The 16,971-nt window shown below is 36.5% G+C and overlaps 1 protein-coding gene across 4 annotated transcripts in view; it reads right to left on the bottom strand.

Annotated features, from left to right (window-relative positions):
• LOC137624524 (protein lin-37 homolog) overlaps nt 1-16,971 on the bottom strand; it is a 139,755-nt gene that overhangs the window by 47,960 nt on the left and 74,824 nt on the right. For all 4 annotated transcript variants that reach the window (XM_068355390.1, XM_068355391.1, XM_068355392.1 and 1 more), the window contains exon 5: nt 11,249-11,394. In XM_068355390.1, the coding sequence (XP_068211491.1) occupies nt 11,249-11,394 (146 nt within the window). The remainder of the gene's footprint in view (nt 1-11,248; nt 11,395-16,971) is intronic.

Genomic DNA, 16,971 nt, shown 5'->3' on the forward strand with positions numbered 1-16,971 from the left:
GTATGTGTAGGCAAAAGGAAGGTGAACTGTAACCAGAAAGAAGGATCCAATGTAGTACTGTCTGGCCAGTCAAAAGACTCCATAACTCTCTAGTGGTAGTATCTCAATGGGTGGCTGGTGCCCTGGCCAACCTCCTACAAAGGTGTGTTTTAAGGGGGATGTCAAGTTCATGAATTTCTGTCCTTATTGCTTCACAATAAAGCAGTAAATTTTCTTTAAATGGAGTTGAAACATCTTATTTTTATTTTTAGTATCATAAGTACTCTTATTACTGTTCCAGTCTCTGTATGCAGTTTCACTTTGTTTTCCTTTAAATAAAAAGTTTGTATGTAAATTATAGTCTGCACCCACCTATCTCTTTCACGAGTCAGATGTTGATATCGTCATCACATAGTTTTTCACTTCTTTAATGTTCCATCAGCGAAAGAAAACTAGCTTCAAGATTAAAAGATGAAATCTACAAAAATGTTATTTTCCTTAGTAAAATAAATTTTTGAATATACTTACCCGATGATCATATAGCTGTCAGCTCTGCTGCCCGACAGAAAAAACCTACGGGCGGAATACGCCAGCGATCGCTATACAGGTGGGGGTGTACATCAACAGCGCCATCTGTCAAGTAGGTACTCAAGTACTCAATGTCAACATCGAACCAATTTTCTCCTCTGTCCACTGGGTCTCTATTGGGGAGGAAGGGTGGGTCCTTTAATTTATGATCATCGGGTAAGTATATTCAAAAATTTATTTTACTAAGGAAAATAACATTTTTCAATATTAAACTTACCCGATGATCATATAGCTGATTCACACCCAGGGGGGTGGGTAGAGACCAGCATTACATGTTGACATTATTATGAGCTAAGTATTCCGTATTTCATTTTAGCAGTTATTCAAAATAACAAGCATAAAATAAATAAGTACCTGGTAAGGAAGACGACTTGAACAATTACTCTGCCTTTTTAAGTACGTCTTCCTTACTGAGCCTCGCGATCCTCATAGGATGCTGAGCGACTCCTAGGAGCTGAAGTATGAAGGGTTGCAACCCATACTAAAGGTCCTCATCAAAACCTCTAATCTAGGCGCTTCTCAAGAAATGACTTTGACCACCCGCCAAATCAAGTAGGATGCGAAAGGCTTCTTAGCCTTCCGGACAACCCAAAAATATTTCAAGAGAAAGATTAAAAAGGTTCTGGAATTAGGGAATTGTAGTGGTGGAGCCCCCACCACTATAGACCGTGGGCCCACCATAGGACCCCCCTCCCCCCCCCTAGGGATTTTTGTAGACCCAGTTTTCTCTATTCTTTAGAGACCATAGAATCAGAATCTGCTTGTTTGCACTTTAGCTGTTGGTGATTTTGGCCGTAATGGCGGCCATTTTGAATTTGACTTTGTCCGCATATGGAAAAAATATTAGCAATGACTTTTTTCTGTTTATGTCTTTGTAATATATGTTTTTATAGGTTTTCTGGGACGAGGGATTCATTTTTGATAGTTGTAAAGCATTATCATCAGTATTTCTCAAGCTTTTGGTAATATTGAAATTGACGATCACACGGAAAAAGGTGATAAGCACATAGTATATACGAGGTACAGCAAATATGATATGATATGTAAACATGTTTTCTTGATTTTTTCTATGGAATGTTTATGACAAAAATCTTTGTTATCTATAAGACAATAATGAGAAGTATTTTTATTTTCAGGCATAAGAACTCATAATGGCAACTAGCACTCCCTCTGATGAAAAGCCATTGAAGCTGAAATTAACAAAAAAACAAAGGTCAAAGTCATCAGCAGCATCTCAGCTAACATGTATTATTCACTATGAGAGCAATAATTCAGAAAAAAATGTGAGGCCATTAACAGACCACAGTTTTGATGTGATCCTTGAAAAAAAGTTGATTAGGCAAAAAAGTGACAACCCAAATGAAAGGCTTGAAGCCATATGTGATAAAATTCCAAAAACTTTTCTTAAGGATTTACATGGAACTCACAGGTGGTGTTATCAAAACTTTACGAATGTTTCCAGAGTCTTAAAGAGAAAGTGTACAGTTGATACAAATGAAGCTACTACCTCAAGATCAAAGAGTGGGAGGACAACGAAGAAAGTACAAATCCCAACGCCTCTTTTTCCTTCTACTTCATGCTTAATGTGCAACAAGTACAGAAAAAAGGTGAAAGGGCGTATCGAAATTCCCATCAAATGCCAAACAAAAACAGCTGAAGATACAATCAGAGCAGCTGCAGAAAGGCTGAAGGATTTCAAGATGCTTGGCCAGATTGCCGACTATGACCTTCAGGCAAGAGAAGCCCGTTATCACCCTACATGTAGAAAAAATTACACCAGATTACAAGAACGTAACATCAGTGAGGTGGAAAATCTTAAAGTCAAACAAGAACAAGAAGCCCATAAAGCAGCCTTTGATTATCTTTGTAAGTATGTTGATGAAAGCATCATAAAAGGAGCAAATGTTGAAAGACTATCAATGATGAAAGAAAAGTACTTACTCTTTTTGCAAGATCAATTTCCAGAATTCTATAATCCTCAATATAAAACTTGTAAGCTAAAAGATAAACTGAAAAAAAAATTTGGTAACAAATTGCAATTTTGGCAACCGAATTATAAAAGTGAACTAGTGTATTCATCCGAAGTTCCTCAAGGTCAGGCTGTAGAAGTTGCATTTGAAGTGGCTGCATCTGAGTCAAAGAGAATTGAGGAGGCTGCTCTAGTTTTAAGAAGGGCCATTTTGGATGGCCAAAGAGAAGCTCCAGAAATGCCATGGCCACCAACAAAAGAATATTTGCTTGGAGAAAATACTAAAGTACCTAAACTCTTACAAGAATTTTTAAGTTTGATTATAGGTGGGTCTAAAGCAGTTGAAACTACTACTGAGATACCAGTGCTTTCTATCTCTCAAGATTTGTGTAGAGCTACTACGAAAGGAAAATGGATGATGCCCAAGCATCTACTCTTAGGCATGACATTACGACATCTTACAGGTAGTGCAGAAATTGTAACAATATTGCATCGTTTTGGTCACTGTGCATCATACTCTTGCTTGCTTGAACTGGAGACTGCAATTTGCGATGGTATCACTGAGACACAAAGAATTCTTCCAAGAGGCATTCAGGTGGAAAATAACAGAGTAACTCATTTGTGTTGGGACAATTTTGACTTATTAGAAGAAACATCAACAGGAGCTGGAACAACTCACACTGCGCATGGAATTGTAATTCAAGAATCCTCATTTATTGAAAATGTTGATATGTCTGAAATAAGAGAGAAAAGCAGTAATCCTCGGACAAAGAAACGATCAATCAACTACATACCTAAAGAAATAGAACCATGTTTTTTGAGAGCAAAGGCTGAACCAGTATTAGCACCTTCTATACTTACTTCACCCAATAAAGATGTGAATGATGCTGCTAAAACTTCTGACTCTTTGTGGCTGCTTAGTAGAGCCCTGTCAAAGGAATCGATTCAGACAGTTCCTAATTGGGCAGGTTGGGTATCTTTAACAGGGAAAGAAAAGGAATATGGAGAGGTTCAGTCAAAAGTTGAGTATATGCCTCCAATTAATGCGCCAGTCACAGAAAATGCTACTGTACAGCATATAATCAGTGTCCCAGTCAGCTTCTAGGGAGGTCAATCAGCAATATACAATTTTAACATTTGATTTGGCAGTTGCTAAAAAAGCATATGCAATTGTGTGGCAGGATCCTAATGCATTTGGAGATGTTATTATTAGATTAGGTGTTTTCCATACAACATGTGCATTTCTTGGAGTAATTGGAAAACGTATGAGTGGAAGTGGCTTTGAAGATATACTTATTGAGTCAGGAATATGTGCCAGTGGCTCTATCAGCAAAGTGATGTCAGGAAAACACTATAATAGAGCTATGCGTGTTCACAAGACTATGCACGAGGCTTTAGAGCGCCTCCTTTTACAAAGTTTTGAATCAAATGTAACAATCCTCTGGAAAGGAAGGGCTCGAGACATGATGGAACATCTTGCACGTGAACCAAGCACAGAACTACTGGATGAAGCATTGACCAATGAAGATTGTGCTGCAGTGATTGAACAATACAATAATTTCAAAGAAGAAATTAGAAGAGGAGAACATGGCAAGACAGCAAAGTTTTGGATTGATTACATGGACAAGGTTCTCCTTATTTTGTGCTTCCAGAGGGCAACTAAAGAAAGCAACTTTGATCTGCACATTTCTTGCTTAGAACAGTTATGTCCAATGTTCTTTTGTTATGACCATCCAAACTATGCTAGATACACAACAATCTACATGCTGGCAATGCTCAATTTGGATAAATCTCACCCAGGAGCCAAAGAACTGCTACATCATGGCATGAGTGTGAGTAGATCAAATGTCAGGTGCAGTAGAAATGCAGTTGATATAACAATAGAACAAACAATAAATCGTCATGCAAAATCAAATGGAGGCATAATAGGATTCAGCAGGAACTGTAATGCATACACACGATGGTGTTTGACACGCCATGCAAGAGCTGAGTATGTTGAAGCTACAAAGCAGATGGCTGAAATAGATAGCAATGTTTCATCTTCCCACAATGATCTCAAAAAGTCTGAAATTATCCACAGTGAGGAACGAGTAAGGAAAGCCATGGATGCATTTCAAAATTTCATAGATCCTTTTAGTGTAGAAGACAAACACTTATTGTATTGTCTTTCCTCGGGTTTACCTGCTCCAAAAGATGTTGAATCAGATCTGTTAGAAGCTGAGAAATATGGTAAAAATTCCTTTGATGACTTCATTCAGGAGAGGCTGATTAATAAAACCAAGAGCTTTAATGATCCAATTAAAAAGCAGAATCTTAAAACGTTTGCCTCTATTGCTAAATCAGTAAAAATTACAACAACAAAACAAGTAAAACAAATAAAAGCAGAAAGAAATGTACTAGGACAAGTCGCAGTATTAGCCACAAAATACAACTTAAACATGGAAAAAGTTTTGAGTCATCCACTTGGACCAGTACCTTGGTCATTAGCAACTGCTGATGGCGCACTTGTGAAAACCAACAAAGCAAAACTCCTTCATGCTCTAGAAACAGAACAAACCCTTGCAAGAAGACCAGAAATAGATTGCATGAACTGCATCATTGATGGGAATGCAATATTACAAGCGCAAGTAGCATTACCAACATCATTTGGTGAACTAGCTGAAAAAGTATTTGATCAACTCCCTAAAGTCAGTCGGGTTGATTTTGTCACAGACACATACCTGACTCATTCTATTAAAAATCCAGAAAGGAAGCGAAGAGGAGCATCAGCTACATTCTTGCTTAAAGGTAGCTCAACAAAAATTCCCAGAAATTGGAAGAGTTTCTTAACCGATACAAAGAACAAAGAGCAATTGATCCAGTTCTTACTGGGAGAGTGGAAACAAGATAAATATGCAAATAAGCTTAAAAACAGAGTTATTTATTTTGTAAATGGTCGTAACTGCACAGCTATCACAAGTACTGATGGACTGCAAACAGAAACATATGAGGTTGAGGCCCTGCAGTCATTCCAAGAGGAAGCTGATAGTAGAATTATTTTACATCTTCGTCATATGGCTTCTCAAGTATCTGAAGATTTCACCACTGTTATAAGATCACCAGATACAGATGTTTTCATCTTGTTGCTGAAATTTGCTCAAGTCTTAAAACAAACCATTTTGTTCGATACAGGAGTAGGAGACAAAAGACGCCTCATAGATGTACATAAAGTTGTAGATAAAACTGGTCAGGAGTTATGTGAAGTCTTGCCTTCCCTTCATGCTTATTCTGGTTGTGATAGTGTGAGTGCATTTGTTCGGAAGGGTAAATTATTACCATGGAAATTACTACAGAAGAACCCAGAGTTTATTTCCATTTTCAAAAATCTTGGATCTAGTTCTGCTGTGGATGAAAATACGTATATCCAGATAGAAAAATTTACTTGTCTACTCTACAATCAGTCATCAACTCAGTCATCTATTGACAAAGTACGTTACAATCTTTTTCTTCAAAGATACGTCCCCAAATCAGCCATAATTTCAGATTGTGATGGGATAGATATGAGTTTGCTGCCTCCATGCCGTATGTCACTCAGAGAACATATAAAGAGGGCAAACTATCAAGCACTCATATGGAACAGAGCAGATCAAGCTGAGTCAGATATACCTTCGCCAGACGGACATGGGTGGTGTCTCAGTGAAGGAAACTTAGAATTTGTATGGTGTAGTGGATCACCGATGCCACAAGAATTGATTGATATTCTAGATGAGCACGTAGAGGAGGAGGAGTTTGAGGAGTCTTATGAAGATGAGCCAGAAGAAATTAACAATATCACAGACTTAATGTATGAGTATGATGAGTAAAGATGCAATATTTATCATGAATCCATTCTCGTTATCTATTGTGATTACAAATTACTCGGTAATATAGGAAAATATTCTATACATATCTATTTAGCTATATCGATTAGTTCTATTCTTATAAAGGGTACTTTATCTAGTCCAATGTGCCAAAGGTATATTATATTGCTATTTCAAGAAATTTTTCCTTAGCAGTTGCACTTCACTTTATACATTTGCTTTATGAAGAATTATCTTTATGTATGCCATAGTCAGAAACATATTGAATTTTTTTAAGGTTATGTAATAACCTTGTTCTTATGTTTTCCTGTTATATGAGGTGCTGTACATTAATGCAAAGCAAAAAACAAAATATTTATTTCCCTGTGCAATGAACTCATTACTCAGTTTCAGGTGAGAGTGTACATTTAAGCTCTAAAAGCCAATTTTTTTTTTAATGGAATTTCTTATCAGATATAGTTATTTTTCTATTTCTTTCATAATCTATTTTTTTGCTGCCAAATACTCTGTGTTTTTGTTCTTAAGGCTTAATATTATATTACCAAAATGATTACTTTAATTCATTGTACCTGTACCAAAAACTTTCATTTATAAAGAAAATAAATCACGATTTCTTCATCTATGTTTGTCTGTTATGTGAGAATGCTGCACATTACATCTATTCACAAATTATAATATTACTTTTCTTGTGCCATTAATTCATCAGTCTCTTCAGGCTAGAGTATGCATTTAAGTTCTAAAAGAAATTTTTTTCTTTAATCAAATGTCTTATTAATTATGGTTGTTTGTGTATGCATTTCAATCATAGTTATTCTCTTATTACCTAATGTTCTTTTTTTTTAAGCACTAATATCAACAAAAGGAGTACTTTATTTTTTTTTTCTTTTGTGTTTGTACCACAAAATATCTTTTGTAATAGAAAAATCATAATTTTTTCTTGTAGTTTATCTTAATGTCCTTAATTATTTTGGGCCAAAATCCTCTGACTTAATCTATTATGTCGGCTTAAGGAGATTAAACTGCACTAAAGTGTCTTCATTTTTAAGAGACCAATGTATAACGATCTATATGTTAGATATATAAATACTTATCGTAAATTTTATAATATATAAGAACTGTATTAGTAATAAACTAACCCAATGAACCCAATATACCTTAAAGAAGAATATGCATATATCAATTAGGTTAATATTTCCCTATTCTTTGGCCACTATTTTTTTTAAATTTTGGTTTGTAGCAACCAAAATCTCCAAAAGCCAGTCTGCAGTTAATCGTACTCTGAATCTATTGCCTCCAAGAAGATGAAAAAGTAATGTCTAAAAAAATATCTTGGAGCTGGGAGGGGTCGGCAACTAGCCTATGGTTCACAAGAGAGGACGGGTTGTATCAGAGCAGTATACCGCATTCTAAGCGGCAAAGATATTTTTTCTCACGCTATCATATGCTTTAATATATTTCTGAATATGACATATTTTATATGAAATTACATCTAAAAAACCTGCTCTTTATGAATATTTTGATGCGGTCAATCCATCTTTTCACTGAAATAAATTATAGCAAACTATAGTGATATACATTTTCTTGGTAGCTTAAAATTGAATTTTGAACGTAAATTAAGCCAGAATTCTTTATTATTTCGATAAAACAAACTATTTCATTCGATTCTGCATACTTTTAAACCCTTTATTCCATACCACTTTTATAAGTATTGGTTTATTTCTCTGCGTCATATATAAAACTAACATTATTTTATATTACATTTTTTCCCCTAAATATTTCTCGAATTTTGGCTTTATCAGCCAAAATCACCAGCATCCAGAATGCAAACAATCAGAATATGAATCTATAGACTCTAAGGAATAAAAATAACATTGTCTGCAAAAATCCCTAGGGGGGGGGGATGATTTCACCTGCTGGCCCATGGCCTACTACTGCACTCGTTGCTACGAATGGTCCCAGAGTGTAGCAGTTCTCGTAAAGAGACTGGACATTCTTAAGATAAAAGACGCGAACACTGATTTGCTTTTCCAATAGGTTGCGTCGAATATACTTTGCAGAGATCTATTTTGTTTAAAGGCCACGGAAGTTGCGACAGCTCTAACTTCGTGTGTCCTTACCTTCAGCCAAGCTTGGTCTTCCTCATTCAGAAGGGAATGAGCTTCTCGTATTAACAGTCTGATAAAATAGGATAAAGAATTCTCTGACATAGGCAAAGATGGATTCTTAACTGAACACCCTAAAGCTTCAGACGGGCCTCGTAAAGGTTTTAAAAATAGAACTTAAGAGCTCTTACAGGACATAATACTCTTTCTAGTTCATTTCCAACCATACGATAAGTTAGGCATATCGAACGATATTGGTCAAGGCCGAGAAGGCAGCTCGTGTTTGGCTAGAAAACCAAGTTGTAGAACATGTAGCCGTTTCGGATGAGAATCCGATGTTCTTGCTGAAGGCATGAATCTCACTGACTCTTTTAGCTGTGGTAAAGCATATCAGGAAAAGAGTCTTAAAGGTGAGATCTTTCAGGGAGGCTGATTGAAGCGGTTCGAACCTGTCTGACATAAGGAATCTTAGAACCACGTCTAAATTCCAACCAGGTGTAACCAAACGACGCTCCTTCGTGGTCTCAAAAGACTTAAGGAGGTCCTGTAGATCTTTATTGTTGGAAAGATCTAAGCCTCTGTGACGGAAGACTGATGCCAACATGCTTCTGTAACCCTTGATAGTGGGAGCTGAAAGAGATCGTTCTTTCCTCAGATATAAGAGGAAGTCAGCTATTTGAGTTACAGAGGTACTGGTCGAGGATACGGATACTGACTTGCACCAGTTTCGGAAGATAAAACCCCTGCATAGCGAAAGCTCAAAACCGGAATAGTGTACTTCACCAAATCGTTGTGAAAACAAATCCAGTTAGGGACGGCGTATTTAGTAGGTCTTGCCATTGGCACGACAGAGAGAAAATTGGTTCGATGTTGACATTGAGTACTTGAGTACCTACTTGACAGATGGCGCTGTTGATGTACACCCCCACCTGTATAGCGATCGCTGGCGTATTCCGCCCGTAGGTTTTTTCTGTCGGGCAGCAGAGCTGACAGCTATATGATCATCGGGTAAGTTTAATATTGAAAAAATTAATTTGAGATATTATAAGGGCTATAGGAGGAATTTAACTTTTCCCATATAATTATTCTCAGAACGAAGTTGGTTACTATCTCACATTTATTTGTATACCAGATTAAGAATGACAAGCACATCTTGGATTGTTTTTGTTTATACTACTCATGCTTGTTTGTGTAGCCTTTGAGTAATACTAACAGTTAAGGTACACTAGTTTATTGAAAAATGTGAGGTTAAACATTAACATATTGTTTAACAGTTACACCAAGACTTGTAACCTTAAGGGCTTAAGTAAACAGGTAAATTCTACTTAGACTAATCATGAAGGTTAACACTTACATATGTTAAAATAGAGGTAGATGTTTACTTGGAATAACTACAGTATGTGGGTAAATGGTTGACTGTAAATAAGTTAATTGCAAATATAATTTTTCTGCATTTGTGGGAAGTGGTACTGCCTTATTTTCAGGGGTCATCTTGTCTGGCAAATCTAGGCCTAAACCTGAATTACACCTCATAATTTTAGGAGACAATTTATTCTCCAGTATATGCACTATGTAATACAAAACTTGAAGGTTTGCTTAATATGCAAGGTCATATAATGTGAGCATACATGGAAATACACATGAGCCAAAAAAGACACAGTGAGCTAACATGTAAGAACAGATAAGGACACTGTATGAGACTGAAGCCCAGAAATACAGTATAGAGGTGGCATTTAGCAGGAACTATGGAGTAAGAGATAATTTACAAGTTGGATCCATAAAAAGTTATTGCTTTTCGATTTGGTGGGATCAGAATTATTATCATTATTACTTGCTAAGCTACAACCCTAGTTGGAAAAGCAGGATGCTATAAGCCCAGGGGCCCCAATAGGGAAAATAGCCCAGTGAGGAAAGGAAACAAGGAAAAATACAAATTTTAAGATGAGTAACAACATTAAAATACATATCTCCTATATAAACTATAAAAACTTTAACAAAACAAGAGGAAGAGAAACAAGACAGAACAGCGTGCCTGAGTGTACCCTCAAGCAAGACAACTCTAACCCAAGACAGTGGAAGACCAAGGTACAGAGGCTATGGCACTAGAGAACAATGGTTTGATTTTGGAGTGTCCTCTTACAAGAGTGCTGACCCTAGCTAAAGTCTCTCTTCTACCCTTAACAAGAGAAAAGTGGCCACTGAACAATTCCAGTACAGTAACCCCTTGGGTGAAGAAGAATTATTTGGTAATCTCAGTGTTGTCAGGTGTATGAGGGCAAAGGAGAAAAATAAAGAATGGGCCAAACTATTCGCTGTGTGTATGTATGTGTAGGCAAAAGGAAAATGAACTGTATCAAGAGAAAGGGATCCAATGTAGTACTGTCTGGCCAGTCAAAAGACCCAATAACTCTCTAGCGGCAGTATCACAATGGGTGGCTGTTGCCCTGGCCAACCTACTACCTATTAAAACAATTACTTGATGTATACAGAAACAAGAACTAGAAATAGCAAATTTTGAGAGAAAACATCAAAATGTTGTTTACTTGAAAGCTAAACCCGGATTCACTTTTACCACTATCAACCAATTGAGGCACTGCCCAGGCGAAGACTCGGCAGGCAAGGGTTCTTCTTTAGGTGTGCATCAAAGGAGCTGTTGACCATGGGATTATGCATATGTAAGCTGACCGGATTTTGTTGAGAAACATAACATGTTTGTAAAGCCTGAGCAATAAACTACCTAATCAAATATAAACGAATTACCAATATCTTACCTGTCAAACATAGTCTTTAATATGTTATAAGAACTGATGTATCGTTGATCATTAATTCTAGAAGTGTTTTTCCATAGATTTCGAATTTGACGCCATCGTCTTAAATGGTCTGTCAACAATAGTCCAACTGGGGTATTTTCAGGATTCTGAGAAGATGAGAAAAGGTGGAGACTTAGATATTACTCATATCCTGCATATCAAATCAACTGTCAGAAAAATTTTCAAAATCTAATATTTCATAATAATATTATTTTCTTAAAACACAAGCCAATCACTTTACAACAGTCTTATAATGCATCATGCTCAATTTTAAGACAAGCTATAAAGGTAAAAGAGGAGTCCCACTACATCCACTATACATGTGGGTTACTAAGTGTCTAATGGAAGTTTAGCAGTTATTTCCAATGTTGTCAGAACTCATTAACCTGTTAAGCATTCCCCCTGGACCAGGTTGCCGCTAACATACCGTCACGCTTTATTTGCCCTGATCGATCATTTCACGAATGATAATTTCTTAAAGTTAATATAATTTCTTTATGCTTATAATTCGTATTTATAGTTAAAAGTAGGGATATCAATTAAATGGTGGCATAAAAAAAAACAATACTACTATTATTTCACTTCAAAAGGCTACATAATACTGAATATTCTAATGGGTTCTCTTTATCTTTAACCATAAATCCTATGCCAGGATCAGCAACAAAAGCAAAGAGACAGGAGAGAGAGAGAGACTCACTCACTCACTCACTCACTCACTCACTCACTCACTCACTCTCTCACTCTCTCTCTCTCTCTCTCTCTCTCTCTCTCTCTCTCTCTCTCTCTCTCTCTCTCTCTCTCTCTCTCTCTCTCTCTCTTTCTCCTATATAGATATAGTTTTGTGAAATCTCGTTGTCCAGTCATTCAGCAATGAGAAGTCATTTCGCTCTCAGCATGGAAAGAAAAGTTTGTTTCTTCAATATCCTCATCCCTGGAGGATTCAGAACTAGTGCTCTCATTATCAAAGAGGTTATCATTATCAGATTCCTCAACAAGAATATCCTTTATTTCATCTAAAGAAATAACCTTCTTCTTTAGACCGCTCACTGTAAAAGGAACAACAAACAATCTTTTCCATATGAACACCCGAAGTGTACCGAGAGGAATCCGGTTTTCTAACATTAAGCTACCTTCAGAAAAATAGTTGCAAGACATCATATAAGTTTCTATTTACAGCTTACATATGCTGAGAATGTTGCCAAGTGGTGATCCTATACTTACTATATGAGTAAACGTATTATCACGAGACTGACGACTTGAAATAGGCAGTTAAAGTCATGAACGGAATATACCGTTGAAGGCGGTACCGAGTAGATTGTGGTGAACGGTTTATCACGTGGGTGACGCTTAACAGGTTAAAAGAGAGAATGGAACGGAATATACCGTAGAAGGCGGTACCGAGTAGATTGTGGTGAACGGTTTATCGCGTGGGTGACGCTTAACAGGTTAAAAGAGAGAATGGCAGAGAGCATTTCCAGTAAAGTGAAGGGTTTGAAACTGTACAGTAATTTATCTTAGATTAGATAAACTTTATCCAAAACCCATTAACTTATGATAGTCTTGAGTTTCTATTTAGGTGGGAAAGGGTCTTACAATACCATTCAAAATAACATGAACCAGGGCTTTTGTAGTAAGCAAACTAGCATGAAGTATCTGTTAAACTATAAGCTCTGTACACTACCAAGAAGACATGAAATGGACTGGTACCTTATCAATTTTATGGGTTGCGCACTTTTGAACGGTCATACAAAACTGATATGTCTCCCTTATCCCCATCAATATTGCATAAAAATTTACTGAAAATGCTAAACAGTGAAGCAATTATGTAATTTTGAGGATGACAAAGGTGAGTCTGAAATAGTAAATCCAGTCTCCTTCCCCTTTACAAATTAAAACCTGGATCACAGCTACCTCAGCACCAACAAAATGCATGTCAATGGACTTAGAGATTAAAGCCCCAAGGTCAAAATGTACTAATATGGATAGGGAAACCGAATAAGCCAAATTAATGATGAACCTCCATAAGACCTCACTATAAAGTAAGGATTTGCTTCCATTTTCACCATAATGTTTATCAAACAATTTTAGATAAAGGTGCTCCAAGATACCAAAAAAAAAAAAAACAGCCCACATCTAGAAATTTTTATGCTCTAACTAAGTTCATGGAAAAAAATCAACCAAAATATCCAGTCTCACATTAAAACCTTAATAATATTATTATTATTATTATTATTATTGAAAAATCAGGATGCTATAAGCCCAAGGGCTCCAACAGGAAAAAATAGCCCAGTGACAAAAAGAAATATGGAAATAAATAAACTATTTGAGAATCAAATTGAACAATCAAAATATTCTAAGAACAGTAACAACATTAAAACAGATCTTGCATATATAAACTATAAAAGGAGACTTCTGTCACTCTGTTCAACATAAAAAAAAACATTTGGTGCGAGTTTGAACTTTTGAAGTTCAACCGATTCAACTACTCAATTAGGAAATCAGTCCCCAACTTATTCACAGCTGGAATAAAACTTCTAGAATACTGTGAAGTACAGTATTGAGCCTCGTGATAGAGAAAGCATTACTATTAGAATTAACTGCATACCTAGCATCATGAACAGGATGGTACTGTCCAGGAAGATCTGAAGGTAAAGGCTGGTCAGAATTATGAAAAATCTTATGCAGCCTGCATAAAGAACTAATTGAACGCTGGTGCTATAGATTAATGTCCAGATCAGGAATAAGAAATTTAATAGACCTTAAATTCTTTTCCCACAAATTAAGATGAGAATAGGTAGCTGAAGACCAGACAGAGGGACAATACTCAAAACAAGGTAGCATGAAAGAATTAAAACACTTCAGAATAGATTGATCACAGAAAATCTTACAAGACTTTCTCAATAAGCCAATTTTCTGTGCAATTGAGGAATAGACAGACCTAATGTGTTTCTCAAAATAAATTTACTATCGAAAATCACACCTAAGAATTTAAAAGTCATACAGAGTTAAAGAAACATTATTAATACTGATATCTGGACATCGAAGAGCCCCTGTTCTCGACCAGCTTACAATCAAACTTTGAGTTTTGTTAGGATTCAACTTCATGCCTCATAATTTGCACTACAGTATACACTAATTTTACCTGAATCTCTATTAAAGTATTCAGCAACCCAAGATCTACATCCAGGAACTGGAATTGATGTAAAGATAATAGTATTATCTCCCTATGCCACAATCTTGTTTTCTAAGCCAAACCACGTCATGTGTATATAGTATGAAAAGTAATGGGCCAAGAACACTACCTTGAAGAACACCACATATCACATTCCTATCCTCCCTATGGTGCCCATCAACAACAGCTCTTTGTGACCTATTACTTAGAAATTCAATAATGATGCTAGGAAAACACCCACCCACTCCCAACTGTGAGTTTGAAAACAAGGGCCTCATGATTAACACGGTCAAAGGCAGTACTAAAATCAGGGCCAATCATACAAACTTCCCGACCACAATCAAGTGATGTCTGTACATCATTAGATATTGTGAGAAGGGCATCACATGCGCCAAGGCCTTTATGAAAGCCAGATTACAAACTAAAGAGCAGATAACTACATTCAGCAAACCTATTTACATGTTTTGCCAAGACATTCAAAAACTTTAGATAATATTGGAGTTATGGGTACTGGGCAGTAATCAGTTGAACTTGAGCTACAACAAATACATTTACAGAGTGGAGTAACATTACCAATTCTCCAGCAAGTGCTAGAAGCTCCTCTTCTTGCTAACTTGTGCGAAATATCAGATAACTTTGGAGCTTAGAAATCTGCAGACAATAAAAACACAAAGGAAAAATACCATTTGGATCTACACCTCCATAAGCATCAAGGTCAATCAAGAGAGCTTCAATTTCCAGAGATCAAAAAGCTAAACTAGTTAGTTTAGCCTCAGGAATAAACAAATTAGGAAGATCAAGTTTCTCATTACTCTGTTTATTGTCAACCATATCAGCCAAAAGGGTTGCCTTTTCCTTTGGATAGTGAGTGACAGAGCAATCTGGTTTAAGTAAAGGAGGAACTGTTGCATCTACATCACAGAGTGCAAATTTAAGGGTAGCCCACCACTTCTGTTCCTGAGTTGTACCAGAAAGGATTTCTTTAAGTTTAAATTGTACTCCTTTTCAGTTGAGCATAAACTCTCTGAGCAAAAGCTCTAAGCTGAGTATAGTTATTCCAAAGCAAATCTGACCTGTATTTCTCTGGGACAAACCTGGAAATTAGGGTGATGATGTGATCTATTCCTCTGTTGACACTATTTTACCAACAGCCTGATGTGACATTGCTGGAAACTTTGACTCTCTTTTCTTTACACAATTGTCCCTACAGTTTTAAAGGTTTATAGGCTACTCATGAATGGCACAGGAATGGGGCAGTGACATTGCCTTAACAAACAGGACAATGCCCTAGAGACTGACCATATATACACATGATCAGCACCGTTGCTTTGCGTCATGCTTCAAGGAAACACGTAGGCTACAAGTCGTCTGAACGAAAACACCAAACACTTACTGTACATTAAGTACAGTTAAGCTGTACTGTAGTGATATTATTGTACATATATCACAGTAATATAAACTACAGTATCAGTGAGCATTAGGTTACAATACAATATTACTAGATAGAAACAACATTTGTTTTACAGAACAGTAAGGGGATGATGACGACTCGGTAAAGCTTTACCTTAGCACAATACTGTACTGTAACCTTACTGTGTCCAATATGTAGTGTACATGTGTGCAAATGTACTGTGCACTGTACATATGATTACTAAATGTTGTAGAAACCAAATTAAAACAACATTAGGCAGTATTTACTTTGTTAATCATTAGCTCGGGCACCCGCTCGTGGCAAGGGGCAGTGACCTTTTAGGTTAGGAGTTAGCCCACCCTAGTGCAGCATTTATTCGCGAAAATCCCCTTTTCGTGGCTGTCTGTAACCTAACTACTGTGAGGAGCAAGGGCTGACTGTACTATATAGTACATACTTTTTTACTGTATGTGTGATTCCCTACGGTACTGTAATAAGAGATGACACATCAAGGGTTACATCATGCTTCATGCCATGATACTTCACAGACCTTCGTACAAAAATGGTAAGTGGTGTTTGTGTACAATCTGTACACTTAATTTTTACGGTATAGTATTTTTATTCTCATAGTATACATATTGTATTATTATTATTATTATTATTATTGTTATTATTATTATTATCATTATTATTACTTGCTAAGCTACAACCCTAGTTGGAAAAGCAAGATGCTATAAGCCCAGGGGCTCCAACAGGGAAAATAACCCAGTGAGGAAAGAAATTAAGGAAAAATAGAATATTTCAAGAACAATAACATAAACAAATATCTCCTATATAGATTATAAAAACTTTAAAACAAGAAAAAGAGAAATAAGATAGAGTAGTGTGCCCGAAAGTACCCTCAAGCAAGAGAACTCTAACCCAAGTCAATGGAAGACTAGAGAAAAATGGTTTGATTTTGGAGGGTCCTTTTCCTAGAGGAGCTGCTTACCATAGCTAAAGAGTCTCTTCTACCCTTACCAAGAGGAAAGTGGCCACTGAACAATCACAGTGCAGTAACCCCTTGGGGGAAAAAAATTATTTGATATTCTTAGTGTTGTC

This window comes from Palaemon carinicauda, chromosome 31 (assembly GCF_036898095.1).
Source record: "Palaemon carinicauda isolate YSFRI2023 chromosome 31, ASM3689809v2, whole genome shotgun sequence".
In the NCBI taxonomy this organism is placed as follows: domain Eukaryota; kingdom Metazoa; phylum Arthropoda; class Malacostraca; order Decapoda; family Palaemonidae; genus Palaemon; species Palaemon carinicauda.